At 44.0% G+C, this 14,128-nt stretch overlaps 1 protein-coding gene across 1 annotated transcript in view; it reads left to right on the forward strand.

Annotated features, from left to right (window-relative positions):
* The first annotated feature begins 346 nt into the window (after positions 1-346).
* Positions 347-14,128, forward strand: part of plxnb3 (plexin B3) — a 65,464-nt gene continuing 51,682 nt past the window's right edge. The window contains exons 1-7 of the mRNA XM_088330496.1: positions 347-744; positions 3,559-4,270; positions 7,010-7,189; positions 8,495-8,623; positions 9,532-9,632; positions 11,307-11,439; positions 11,512-11,671. Of these exons, the coding sequence (XP_088186622.1) occupies positions 347-744; positions 3,559-4,270; positions 7,010-7,189; positions 8,495-8,623; positions 9,532-9,632; positions 11,307-11,439; positions 11,512-11,671 (1,813 nt within the window). The remainder of the gene's footprint in view (positions 745-3,558; positions 4,271-7,009; positions 7,190-8,494; positions 8,624-9,531; positions 9,633-11,306; positions 11,440-11,511; positions 11,672-14,128) is intronic.

Raw genomic sequence — 14,128 nt, forward strand, 5'->3', positions numbered from 1 at the left:
AACTTCGTTCTACTTCGACTCGACTTCAAAATACCGCATTTAGGACACAACGTCAGGGGAACCCGTGTATTGACCTTCATGCACTGTAACTTTGACTTGAGTCACTTCTTAATTAGTAATTCTGAGCCCTCATTTTTGTGCGCCGGCTAGATTTTCTTGTGTGCAGAGAATATGCAGCTTAGAGGGAACACTGGAGGGTGACATGTATGAATGATATATGGTGAATAGATCTTCTTATCTCCACTGTTCAGTGCTTTGGGACTAGAAACGAATCTCTGTTTTTATGTCTGCGCATTAATAAAACCTCCACTTTTGTGTTTCCTCCATCAGATAGCGAGAAGGAGCCATGCTCGTCTCTGAAACCCCCTCACGACTAGTCCTCGTATGTGTCCTCCTCCTGTTTGCACCACGACTATGGGCTGAAGATTCGTCCGTGAAGTGGGTGACCCTTCACGGATCCCCCCTTTCTCACCTTCTGCTGGATGTGGAGAAGAAACATCTGTATGTAGGCGGGGTGGACCACCTCTACCAGCTGAACTCAAACTTTGAACTTATTTCCCACGTCAAGACAGGACCTCATTTGGACTCTTCGGACTGCCTGCCCCCTATTACGCTTAAAGACTGTCCCTCTGCCAGGCCTACTCACAACTACAACAAACTTCTGTTGTTGGAGAAGTTTCAAGGGAAGGAACCTGGTAGCATAATTGCTTGTGGATCACTGCACCAGGGCATCTGTGAGAAGAGGTAATTGAGCAAGGATTTTACCTAAAAGAAGGCCTTAGGGAAAAAACTATATTACAAATGTAGCGTTTATCAAATTGTTTGAATTCTGACTCCATTATCCAAACTCAAACTTCATTCTCCTAACAATGCATGCTCGTTTCTTAATTTTAGGGAACATATTGACAAGAGACAGGCATTTCTACACGGGGGCAGATTTATTTTCTTAAAGTATTCAACTAAGTGAATTCCATCGAATTTAGCCGAATTAGTCTAATTAGTCTTCGTCGAGCCTCCCTCTCATTCTCCGATCTGATCTTCCCATCTCTCTTCTTCCGTCTTCCGTCTTTTTCACACGCTGGGGCATTGGCTCCTCCCCCATGGGCGGGCCAGGAACTCCCCACGTCGCCACCTCGTCTGACCGGTGCGTCATAAAGCCCCCACCCCCACACCCCAGGTGCCAGCTTCACCACCTCCTCGCCGAAAGGCGCCGCCATGTCTAAAAAAATTCACAACACTTCTTCAAACAATGTCTCCTTTTCCCGCGTCACAGGCTCCTTTGCCGTCAGCCTTTGTCCCCGTTCTTGTTGTTTTTCTGTAAACATCATTCTTGTCTAGGCTACAATGACCTCACCCCACAGCTCAGCCAGTGACTATCTTTTGTATTTAAATGTAATTTGTACAATGGAACCTCGGTTCTCGACCATAATCCGTTCCAGAACCCTGTTCGAAAACCGATTTGTTCGATCACCGAAATCGTTTTTCCCATTAAAAATAATGTAAATCGTTTTAATCCGTTCCAACACCCTGAATGTTTACCATGAATGTTTAACGTAAACTAAAGCTAACCCAGGCTAATCGTACGTTCGCGTTATCGTAATCTTCCGTACGAAAGATTACGCTAATATGAACGTGTAAAAATAAAAAAATCAGGTTGTTTACAAGTCATTTAGCACTCGGGTCTCCACAACAAGTGGTGAGCGGTTCATTGGAAAGGGGGCTTCGTTCCAACACCCTAAAAGTTGGGCTCCGTTCCAACACCCTGAATGTTTACCTGGAATGTTTAACGTAAACGTGAAGCTAACCCAGGCTAATTGTACGTTCGCGTTATCATAATTACCGTACAAAAGATTACGCTAACACAAAAGTGTAAAAATTAAAAAAAAAAGAAATTATGAATAGGATTTCTTACCTTTGTGGTGGTCAGCAGAAGGCGCAGGCGGACAGTGGGGTATTCCCTAGCAAGATCAGACACTCACACACCTCCTTCATATTTTGCTATTATTTCTTTCTTAAATGCAATAGTTGTACGCACTACTTTTCTTTTTTCACCTGTAGCAACTTTACTGCTTGCACCGACCTTCTTCGGAGGCATAATTGGGGGCTAAAACACCCGTACGCCGCTCAGCATCGCATCCTAGCGTACGCACTCACGCATTACCGGCGTTCGAACTCCGATTTTTTGACCGAAAAGCGAAGCAAGAATTTCTCGAAATTTTGGGTCGGACTCCGATTTGTTCCAACTGAGAGGCGTTCGAAAACCGAGGTTCCACTGTATTTGATTGTATAGTCAAATAAATAAAATACTAGACAATTCCCGCGGCAGTTGTAAGAGTTGTGATTGATCTGGCAGATGTTGGTAGAGTACCGGTAGCGTTGAGTTGTTAGCATTATGAGTTAGCATAAAGTTTTTAACTCAGAGAGATGTATTTGTCATTTTTAACTTGGTTTTGTGGGGGGGGGACTCCGCCCCCCACACCCCCCTGGCACTGGCAAGTTCATTTCGGATGGGTCCGTAATCGTTACCAACAAGGCTATGCCTTGTGGACGTCCAAATCTCACATTCATGGTCAAAACATAGTAATAACACTGTTATTACACTTTAACAACATTTAAAATATACATGTTCAAATAGAATGGGCTGTTCGATTTAAGTTAGCCCATCCGGAATCCATTGAGCCCATTCATTTTGCTGATTGGTTAGCATGTGGCCATCACCAAAATTTTTTTAGCATGAAGCAGTTAGCATATAGCTATTAGTATCACTTTTTAGCATGTACCCATAAGTACAACTCATTAACATGTACCCATTAGCCTAATTTGTAAAAGGAAGTCGTTAAAATATTGCCATTACCAAAATTTTTTACTATGAAGAAGTTAGCATTGCCGTCCGTGTTACAGCTAGCTTGCGCAAATACTTGGGCTGGCTGTGCCAGCCCAACACTTTTCAAGTCGTCACCAACAGTTTTTACAGCTAGCATAAGTAAGCATAGCATCAACCTTTCATCGCTAATACCATGCCAGCCCAACTAATCACCAACAGTGTTTACAGCTAGCTTGCGCTAATGCTTGGGCTGGCTACGCAAATAGCTGTTAGCATCCTCTCGCTAGCATACACTCTTTGGAATTCACCATTTACCCATGCTTAAAGGTAATGTGGGGTGGGCCCCCTCAAGCCACCCTGGACAGTCCCTGATTACTATGACGACCCTCAGGAAAGCCCTGGTTGCCATGGCTACCCATTGGTTTGTATGGGCCCATGTATTCCAGATGGGAGATTCTCAAAACCCATTATTCCGAATGGGGACTTTTTTTGGTCTTGGTTTTTATCCATATTGTCGCACGAGAGTCCTCATCGGGCCGGAATTTTTGGTCTATGGATCGTTGGGCTACTCCAAAAGCTCTGGGAGGAGTTTCCCAAGGAATTTTGGCGGAAGAAGATAGATATAATGATAATATCTCGGGATTATGATAGTTGTGCTTACAGCACTTGGCAATGTAGTCATGCCTTGCTGAAGCAATCATGTGCCTACTGACTGTATTTGTGTTTGGTCACAGGAGTTTGTCCAACGTGTCGCAGTTGCTCTACCAGTCTGCTAATCCCGTGGACACACAGTTTGTCGCTGCGAACGACCCCCACGTCTCCACGGTGGGCATAGTCCTTTCCACCGGGGACGGAGACGTCCTGCGCTTCATGCTGGTTGGCCGGGGTTTCACCGGAACGGGTCTTAGTGACATCCCCCCCATCACTAAACGCCGCCTACATCCGGTAGTCTACCCTCAGAGACTCTTCACCCAAGACGATGAACTGGGCAAGATCATCATCGGGAGCTACTCGGAGTACGACATCCATTTCACCAAGGTGGTCGCGCACAACAACTACGTCTACTTCATATTCTCACGGAGAGACATGCGTTTCAAGAGGGAGTATCGGACATTCGCCTCCCGCCTTTGCGTCTCAGACCACAGTTTCTACTCCTACGTCGAGGTTCCTCTGCTGTGCCTCGGTGGCTATAACCTAGCCCAGGGTGCGTGGCTGGGGTCGCTCTCGGGAAAACCTGCTCTGTTCCTCGTCATGGCCGCCGGGTGGACATCCGCATCCGTTCCGACGGATAAGTCTGCTTTGTGCGTGTTCGGTTTGGACGAGCTGGACGCGCTCATAGAGCGGGCGAGAGAGTCCTGTTACACTAATGGTGGTCTTAGTGTCACAGGGCAGGAGGAGGCCTATGTGGTCTACACACTCTCGTCGAAATGTGCTACTCTACCCCAGGTAAATCCGTCGTTGCATCAAAGCACCGAATGATAAATGTTGGAGGGGCTCAATGTTCCCTGGAATTTTCCTTACGGGTCTGAGCGTTCACACAAAGTCGGTGAGCGACGCTTGAAACAACAGTGAGCAACGGCAATCCCAAGTGTGGCAACTAAATCATTATCAAACATGTCCAAAACTTGACATCACGTTACATTTTGCTGAGTTTCCGGCAATGCAAAATTATTTTTCTCTTTTGAATGAATTGACTCATGTACGATTCCCTCAAAACGTCGTTTGTTTTTACAATTCTTTCACAAGATATCCATTTCTTTTTATTTCCTGATATATTTTGTGGCATAATATTAACATTTTTGGGGGCTTATTAATAATAATAATAATAATTTCCTTGTATTGTCATTCTGTGTAACAATGTACACAGAACGAAATGTCGATTGCACCTGACCCGTTGTAGCGAGCCGATGCAGCCGCAGCCAACAGAGGGCGCCGCCAACCACTTTTTAAGTCTTAGGAATGACTCGGCCGGGGCGCGAACAACCGACCTCCCAGTCTCAAAGCGGGCGCCTTACCATCTAGGCTACTGAGCTGGCTTATTGAGTCGGTTGTAAGATACAGAACTGTACTTAATCACATTTTTACTGGAAGTACAATGTTGGCAACAAGATTCACTTGATATCATTGGAAATTATTGGAATGCAACAATTTCCGTGTTTTTTTTTCTACTTATTTTGAAAAAACTTTTTCTTTTTGTTCTTTTCCTACATTTCTTTCTTTTCTTTTTTTCTGGCATTTTTCTAAATTTTTCCTTCTTTTTTTCTCTTCCTTTTGTTTATTTTTTTCTCAGCTTTTCACTACTTTTTCATTTTGGTATTTTTTTCTTTTTTGTTCTATTCCCCCCTTCCTTTAAGTCATTTTATGCAACATTTTACATAATATTTGGTCATGTTGGGATGCAAGAAGCAAAAACAACCCGAAGAGCCGTTTAGAACCCGAAAGAGCCGATTCCTTTTAGTGAGCCGAGCCGAAGAAGCCGGTTCCCCGACAAACTCTACTAACTTTACTCAACTTCGTTCTCCTTCGGCTCGACATCAAAATACCGCATTTAGGACACAACGACGTGAAATTTTACCTTCATGCACTGTAACTTTGACTTAAGTCGCGTCTTAATTAGTAAATTTGAGCCCTGATTTTTGTGCGATGGCTCGATTTTCTTGTGCGCTGAGAACGTGCGAGCAGTGCGCAATTGCGCACGCGCGCAGCTTAGAGGGAACACTGGCGGGGCTCTTCCACTACAAGAGATCCTCCATGTGTAGTTCTCATCTATACGATCATCTGTGCGATTACCAGCTGTTTAGTGGCTATCATTGCTGACCTTAATACTGTCGTGTGTGTGTGCATATGAGTGGTTGTGAGCACATGAGTGTTTTGTGGGTCGTATAAAATAGCGACAGCTGCTGTTTTTAATTCCAGAGTCGAAGGATTCACAAACCACATAAGTACACACGCAGAAACATTAATGTTCTAAGCATGCAACCAAAATCGCACACATGCATGTGCATGCAAAAAAGTTGAAAAGCGGTAGACTATACTGTAAACTCCAAGAGGACTAAAAGAAAGCCTTGTGTTGAGAAGAACTCAATGAGTTCAAGTAGAATCGATGGCTAGGTTCATACACAGGGTTGGGTAGGGTTACTTTAACTGGATTACTTTCAATTACTTTTGGATTACTCCAATACCATTATGACTCACAACACGTGGTAAGCTTTCTCTCCCGGCTTTGATCTCCGGCAAAACGAACATAAAATGCGACAGAAACAAAATGAAAATCAATCCAAACAGCTTGCCAACATCATTTTGGCCCTTCCATGTATTCTGTTACTCCCCAAACCTGCACAAAATTTAGGAATTTGATTCATATTGAGTTTCTTTTGTCTTTTATTAGCATATTTGATATTGGAGTAATCCAAAAGTAATTGAAAGTAATCAAGTTAAAGTATCCCTACCCAACCCTGACGTTAGCTTTCTCTTATTGGTCTTCCCCTCGCATGAGGGCTTGTCGGCTGGGCTCCGCAGTCTTCGTATACGAGTGGCGCCCGATGTCTGCCCTTGTGCGTCTGGCCTTCTTCGTCAGCACTCACAGGAAATCTGTAATGGTATTGGAGTAATCCAAAAGTCATTGAAAGTAATCCAGTTAAAGTAACCCTACCCAACCCTGTCACGAGACCGGACCAGAACGGCGGCAGGAGGCAGAAAGGAACAACTCATTCGCGTTAACGATCAGTGATTTTATTTAGCAAAATAAAAGTCGTCCAACACTCAGGGACAAAACAAACGAAAACAGGCTTTACAGGCAAACAGGAACACAGACTAAGAATACTCACAAAACAGGTTTTAACTCAAAGCCTACTGCTCTGCTTTCGCTTTGTTTACGTGTGATCGGAATGATGCATGTTGGGAAATCCCCAGGCGGCAGACGCATGCGCACAGTAGCATCAAACCGCTCGGTTCGTTTGCAACAAAAAAAAACAATACCGAGATAGAGGCTACCGAGGCAAACTCGTTAGACTCGATTGATTTGCCGTTTGGTGATCGTCGGTGTATACCGGATGGTATACATCATTGACAAATTTGCGTTTTTCCGTACAGATTTTCTTGTACGTCGTACGCGTCTTGAAATGCATAATAAACTTACATTGTACGGCAAAAACGTACAGTTTGACTGGTATGTTGTTTTTTCAGGTGTCGGTCTTGCAGTATCCGTGCGGATGGGAGCACACCCCAAGCCCCATCGGCAGTGTGGAGGCTCTCCAGACCACGCCCGCCTTCACCAGCACCACTCTGCTGACAGCCGTAGCCACGGAAACCGAAGCCGGACACACCGTAGCCTTCCTCGGTGATCGCAAGGGACGACTCCACAAGGTGACGTCATTTGGATTTTCCTATGGAATACACTAATACCTTGGTACTCGGCCATAATCCATTGGGGATTGGTGTTAGAACACTGAATCGTTCGAGTCCTGGAACATTTTCTCCAATACGAAGTACTAATAGTTATTTTTAGACGTTTGTATGTTAAAGGGGGAAATTTTGTTGTAAAAGGATAGTGGGATGTAAGAGATGGGCAGGGCACCTGTATGATGCGGCAGGGGTAAACCAGCGTAAACTGTCGGGCCCTGCTGTTGAACAAAAGAGTGTGTTGTGTCACCCTGATCCGAGTGTCATGGCCGCTTTCTTGTGTCCCGTTTCATCCGGAAGGACGAAAGAGTGACCGACTTAGGTGCCGAGGTGCCTAAATTACTACTGTCTGGAAGATTTTTGTGTGTGTTTTTTTGCTATTTTTTCCCTTTTTATTTTCTTTGTTATTGTATGTGTTAGTCTTGCTGTCTTGAGGGACATTACCAAGTTGGATAGAAAATAAATGCACCTTAGTAGAGAGAGACAGATGCGTACTCACGTGGAGAGGATTTAAGTAACGGGTTCAATGTAGCCTAATGTAGCCGAGTAAGAGCAGAGTTTCGTCTTTACAAATCTACTCAAGTAAAAGTAAAAAGTATAGTGATTAAAAAAATACACATAGGAGTACAAATGTTCCAAAAGTTTCTTAAGTTACCACGTTGGATAGATAGATAGATAGATAGATAGATAGATAGATAGATAGATAGATAGATAGATAGATAGATAGATAGATAGATAGATAGATAGATAGATAGATAGATAGATAGATAGATAGATAGATAGATAGATAGATAGATAGATAGATACATAGATAGATAGATAGATACATAGATAGATAGATAGATACATAGATATTTTATTCATCCCCGCAGGGAAATTCACACTTCCAGCAGTATCCTTGTGTTGAAAATAAAACAATAATAAAGTAAAAATAATTCAATACACAAATACCCAATGTAGCGTGTTATGTAGAGTATCTAAATAGTGCTACACAGAATACACACTGCAATAAAAATACGGTAATATGCAATGTAGGGGGTGTGGTTTAATGTGAGCCCTTACTCCGCCGGGTGGAGTTCAAGAGCCTCATGGCATGAGGAGGAAAAGATCTCCTCAGTCTGTCCGTGGTACAAGACTGTGACAGCAGTCTGTCGCTGAAGCAGCTCTTCTGTCTGGAGATAATGCTGTTCTATCTGGTGTTCTGTGGAATTCTGTGCCCTAAGGCATCCAGAGAAATATGGCTATTTATTTTTATGTTTTCATGTGCAGGTGCTAGTCCGCTCTGAATCCTCCGGTGAACTCTACGGGAGTGTTCTTGTGGACAGTGGAAGCGCAATCAAAGCTGATCTTCTACCAGACACCAACCAGCAGAGCCTTTTTGTCTTGACCAATAGCAGGGTGGGTAGGAGTTGTCAATTTTGCCTATTTGCAGTGTTCCCTCTAAGCTGCGCACAAGAAAATCTAGCCAGCTCACAAAAATCAGGGCTCAAAATTTCTTATTAAGAAGCGACTTAAGTCAGAGTTACAGTGCATGAAGATAAAAATACACGGGTTCCCCTGACGTTGTGTCCTAAATGCGGTATTTTGAAGTCGAACGAAGTTGAGTAAAGTTAGTAGAGTTTGTCGAGAACCGGCTTCTTCGGCTTGGCTCGCTAAAAAGGAACCGGCTCTTTTCGGGTCCTAAACGGCTCTTCAGGTTGTGTTTGCTTCTTTAATCCCAACATGACCAAATATAAAGTAAAGTCCTGGTTCAAGTCTCGGCCGAGTCATACCTAAGAGTACTCATTGCCTCCCTGCTTGGCGCTCGGCATTAAGGGTTGGAATTGGGGGGTTTGGTCACCTAATGACTCCCAACACAGCAGTTGGGTCTAAAAACCCGGCGCCGATCGAAGGCGACGAGTCACGTCGATAGCTTCGCGTGATATCATGTTGATGGTTGATACTGGCTGAATAATAATAAATACATTCAATTCGTCTCAGCCGGCGTCCAGGGGCGGGGCCAGCTGGGTGCCGTGACGACCGTGCAGGACATGACAAGGAAAAATATCAAAATGAAAAAGTAGTGAAAAGCTGAGAAAAAAGAAACAAAAGGAAGAGGAAAAAAAGAAGGAAAAATTTAGAAAAAAAGAAAAGAAAGAAATGGACATGTTTTGATAATGACTCAGTTGCCACACTTGGGATTGCTGTTGCTCACTGTCGTTTCAAGCGTTGTGTGAACGCTCAGACCCGTAAGGAAAATTAGAGGGAACATTGCCTATTTGTCATGTCGTTCTCCACTCTTTCTTACAATCCGACATGTTTCTCAGGTATCTAAAGTTGCAATGTCCTCCTGTGAGCTGAAAACTGACTGCCATTCCTGTCTGGCCACCAAAGATCTCTACTGTGGCTGGTGTGTCCTGGAAGGAAGGTAGCATCTCACAATTGACCTGAATTTCGAATAAACCTCCATAAAAATGAAATGAAATGAAGTCAAGACTTCCCAAAACGCTTTACAGTGTGCTTCACATTTCCCAATAGCGGCCGTGCAGCCATGTAAGGCACTAACCTGCATATTGGAGGTATTAGGGGTTCAGTGTCTTACCCAAGGACACTTCGACATGTAACACAGACGAGCCGGGATTCGAACTGGGATCCCTTGATCCCAAGACGAGCGCTCTACCTCCTGAGCCACTGCCGCCCGAATAAACTCAACTCCGGGAATCAAACCTGCGATTTCTTGATCCCAAGACGAGCGCTCTACCTCCTGAGCTAATGCCGGTGTTAGAGCAAAATAAGTTAAAAAGACACTGAGAGAGAAAGAGACAAAGAGCAACAAAGGAAGAGAAAAAGAGAGACACAGAGAGTGAAAGAGACAGAGAGTGGGAGAAAAGGTTTGCTAGAGAGAGAGAGAGAGAGAGAGAGAGAGAAAGAGAGAGAGAGAGAGAGAGAGAGAGAGAGAGAGAGAGAGAGAGAGAGAGAGAGAGAGAGAGAGAAATAAATACAAGTACAGTGTCTTTGTTCGAGGCACCTGACTTTGGCAACATCAAGTTGACATATTTCAACCTGCAGCTTGTTTTTCTCTTGTGCTTCTCTGAGTGTTGTCTCGCGGGCCGGATTCAATCCCTTAGCGGGCCTGATCCGGCCCGCTGGCCACCTGAATGACATCTGTGTTCTACACGATCTGTACCTCTTTTACGAAAATGGAGTATCCCCATACACCAGTGCTGATCTAAAATCCTATAAAAGCCTGGATGCTTACCAGTACTTCATATCTGGTACGCTATACTTTGCTTCGACATGTAACACGGAGGAGCCGGGATTCGAACTGGGATCCCTTGATCCCAAGACGAGCGCTCTACCTCCTGAGCCACTGCCGCCCGAATAAACTCAACTCCGGGAATCAAACCTGCGATTTCTTGATCCCAAGACGAGCAAAATAAGTTAAAAAGACACTAAGAGAAAGAGACAAAGAGCAACTGAGAGAGAAAGAGACACAGAGCAACAAAGGAAGAGAAAAAGAGAGACACAGAGAGTGAAAGAGACAGAGAGTGGGAGAAAAGGTTTGCTAGAGAGAGAGAGAGAGAGAGAGAGAGAGAGAGAGAGAGAGAGAGAGAGAGAGAGAGAGAGAGAGAGAGAGAGAGAGAGAGAGAGAGAGAGAGAGAGAGAGAGAGAGAGAGAGAGAGAAATAAATACAAGTACAGTGTCTTTGTTCGAGGCACCTGGCTTTGGCAACATCAAGTTGACACATTTCAACCTGCAGCTTGTTTTTCTCTTGTGCTTCTCTGAGTGTTGTCTCGCGGGCCGGATTCAATCCCTTAGCGGGCCTGATCCGGCCCGCCGGCCACCTGAATGACATCTGTGTTCTACACGATCTGTACCTCTTTTACGAAAAAGGAGTATCCCCATACACCAGTGCTGATCTAAAATCCTATAAAAGCCTGGATGCTTACCAGTACTTCATATCTGGTACGCTATACTTTGCTTCGACATGTAACACGGAGGAGCCGGGATTCGAACTGCGATCCCTTGATCCCAAGACGAGCGCTCTACCTCCTGAGCCACTGCCACTCAACCCTATAGCATTGACATGAGTTTGTTGCAGATGCTGTCGAAGACACCAGTGTCAGCGCCACAGTCGTGCTAATCATTGGATCTGGAGCTATGACTTATCTAACCGGTGTGTTTCGGTGGAGAGTGTGCAACCAGCCAATCAGAGCAAAGACGAGCAGACTAGGGTAGCTTACAAGAATGGTGACAAATGACTTTAGTCTGAGAAGTCAACCCATTATCTCTTTATGGTTTTCCAGGTGATTCTGACGTTATCCCAGCTGCCGGTCCTGACAGGAACGGAATCCCTATCCTGTGTATTTCATCATCTTTCTCCTCAACCGGCCTCAATCTATGGAACTCAAATCATCTGTCAATCACCTCACCCGGCGCTCCTCCCACCATTGCCCGAAAGAAATGGTAAGTCTACTAATGTATTAAAGAAACAATAGAGCGGTTAGCTCTTAGCAATGTTCCCTCAGAGCTCTGCTCGCCCATTCTCAGCGCACGAGAAAATCGAGCCAGCTCACAAAAATCAGGGCTCGAAATTGCTAATTAAGAAGCGAATTAAGTCAAAGTTACAGTGCATGAAGGTAAAAATACACGGGTTCCCCTGACGTTATGTTCTAAATGCGGTATTTTGAAGTCAAGGTTGAAGAAGAACGAGTTTTTCGAGAACCGGCTTCTTCGGCTCGGCTCACTATAAAGAACCGGCTCTTTCGGGTCCTAAACGGCTCTTCAGGTTGTTTGTGCTTCTTTAATCCCAACATGACCAAATATTATGTAAAATTCTAAATGCAGTATTTGGAAGTCAAGGTCAAATTAGAACGAAGTTGAGTAGAGTCAGTAGTTTTTCAAGAACCGGCTTCTTCGGCTCGGCTCACTATAAAGAACCGGCTCTTTCGGGTCCTAAATGGCTCTTCAGGTTGTTTTTGCTTCTTTCATCCCAACATGACCAAATATTATGTAAAATTCTAAATGCGATATTTGGAATTCAAGGTCGAAGTAGAACAAAGTTAAGTAAAGTCAGTAGAGTTTTTCGAGAACCGGCTTCTTCGGCTTGGCGCACTATAAAGAACCGGCTCTTTCGGGTCCTAAACGGCTCTTCAGGTTGTTTTTGCTTCTTTAATCCCAACATGACCAAATATTATGTAAAATTCTAAATGCGATATTTGGAAGTCAAGGTCGAAGTAGAACAAAGTTGAGTAAAGTCAGTAGAGTTTTTCGAGAACCGGCTTCTTCGGCTCGGCTCACTAAAAAGAACCGGCTCTTTCGGGTCTCACAGCTCTTCAGGTTGGTTTTGCTTCTTCAATCCCAACATGACCAAATATTATGTAAAATTCTAAATGCGATATTTGGAAGTCAAAGTCGAAGTAGAACGAAGTTGAGTAAAGTCAGTAGAGTTTTTCGAGGACCGGCTTCTTCGGCTCGGCTCACTATAAAGAACCGGCTCTTTCGGGTCCCACAGCTCTTCAGGTTGTTTGTGCTTCTTTAATCCCAACATGACCAAATATTATGTAAAATTCTAAATGCGATATTTGGAAGTCAAGGTCGAAGTAGAACGAAGTTGAGCAAAGTCAGTAGAGTTTTTCGAGAACCGGCTTCTTCGGCTCGGCTCACTATAAAGAACCGGCTCTTTCGGGTCCCACAGCTCTTCAGGTTGTTTTTGCTTCTTTCATCCCAACATGACCAAATATTATGTAAAATTCTAAATGCAATATTTGGAAGTCAAAGTCGAAGTAGAACGAAGTTGAGTAAAGTCAGTAGAGTTTTTCGAGAACCGGCTTCTTCGGCTCGGCTCACTATAAAGAACCGGCTCTTTCGGGTCCCACAGCTCTTCAGGTTGTTTTTGCTTCTTTAATCCCAACATGACCAAATATTATGTAAAATTCTAAATGTGATATTTGGAAGTCAAGGTCGAAGTAGAACAAAGTTGAGTAAAGTCAGTAGAGTTTTTCGAGGACCGGCTTCTTCGGCTCGGCTCACTACAAAGAACCGGCTCTTTCGGGTCTCACAGCTCTTCAGGTTGTTTTTGCTTCTTTCATCCCAACATGACCAAATATTATGTAAAATTCTAAATGCGATATTTGGAAGTCAAGGTCGAAGTAGAACAAAGTTGAGTGAAGTCAGTAGAGTTTTTCGAGAACCGGCTTCTTCGGCTCGGCTCACTACAAAGAACCGGCTCTTTCGGGTCCTAAACGGCTCTTCAGGTTGTATGTGCTTCTTTCATCCCAACATGACCAAATATTATGTAAAATTCTAAATGCGGTATTTGGAAGTCAAGGTCGAAGTAGAACGAAGTTGAGCAAAGTCAGTAGAGTTTTTCGAGAACCGGCTTCTTCGGCTCGGCTCACTATAAAGAACCGGCTCTTTCGGGTCCCACAGCTCTTCAGGTTGTTTTTGCTTCTTTCATCCCAACATGACCAAATATTATGTAAAATTCTAAATGCGATATTTGGAAGTCAAAGTCGAAGTAGAACGAAGTTGAGTAAAGTCAGTAGAGTTTTTCGAGAACCGGCTTCTTCGGCTCGGCTCACTATAAAGAACCGGCTCTTTCGGGTCCCACAGCTCTTCAGGTTGTTTTTGCTTCTTTAATCCCAACATGACCAAATATTATGTAAAATTCTAAATGTGATATTTGGAAGTCAAGGTCGAAGTAGAACAAAGTTGAGTAAAGTCAGTAGAGTTTTTCGAGAACCGGCTTCTTCGGCTCGGCTCACTATAAAGAACCGGCTCTTTCGGGTCCCACAGCTCTTCAGGTTGTTTTTGCTTCTTTCATCCCAACATGACCAAATATTATGTAAAATTCTAAATGCGATATTTGGAAGTCAAAGTCGAAGTAGAACGAAGTTGAGTAAAGTCAGTAGAGTTTTTCGA

Source organism: Urocampus carinirostris, chromosome 3 (assembly GCF_059441175.1).
Source record: "Urocampus carinirostris isolate Australia breed hairy pipefish chromosome 3, RoL_Ucar_1.0, whole genome shotgun sequence".
NCBI classification, from domain to species: Eukaryota; Metazoa; Chordata; class Actinopteri; order Syngnathiformes; family Syngnathidae; genus Urocampus; species Urocampus carinirostris.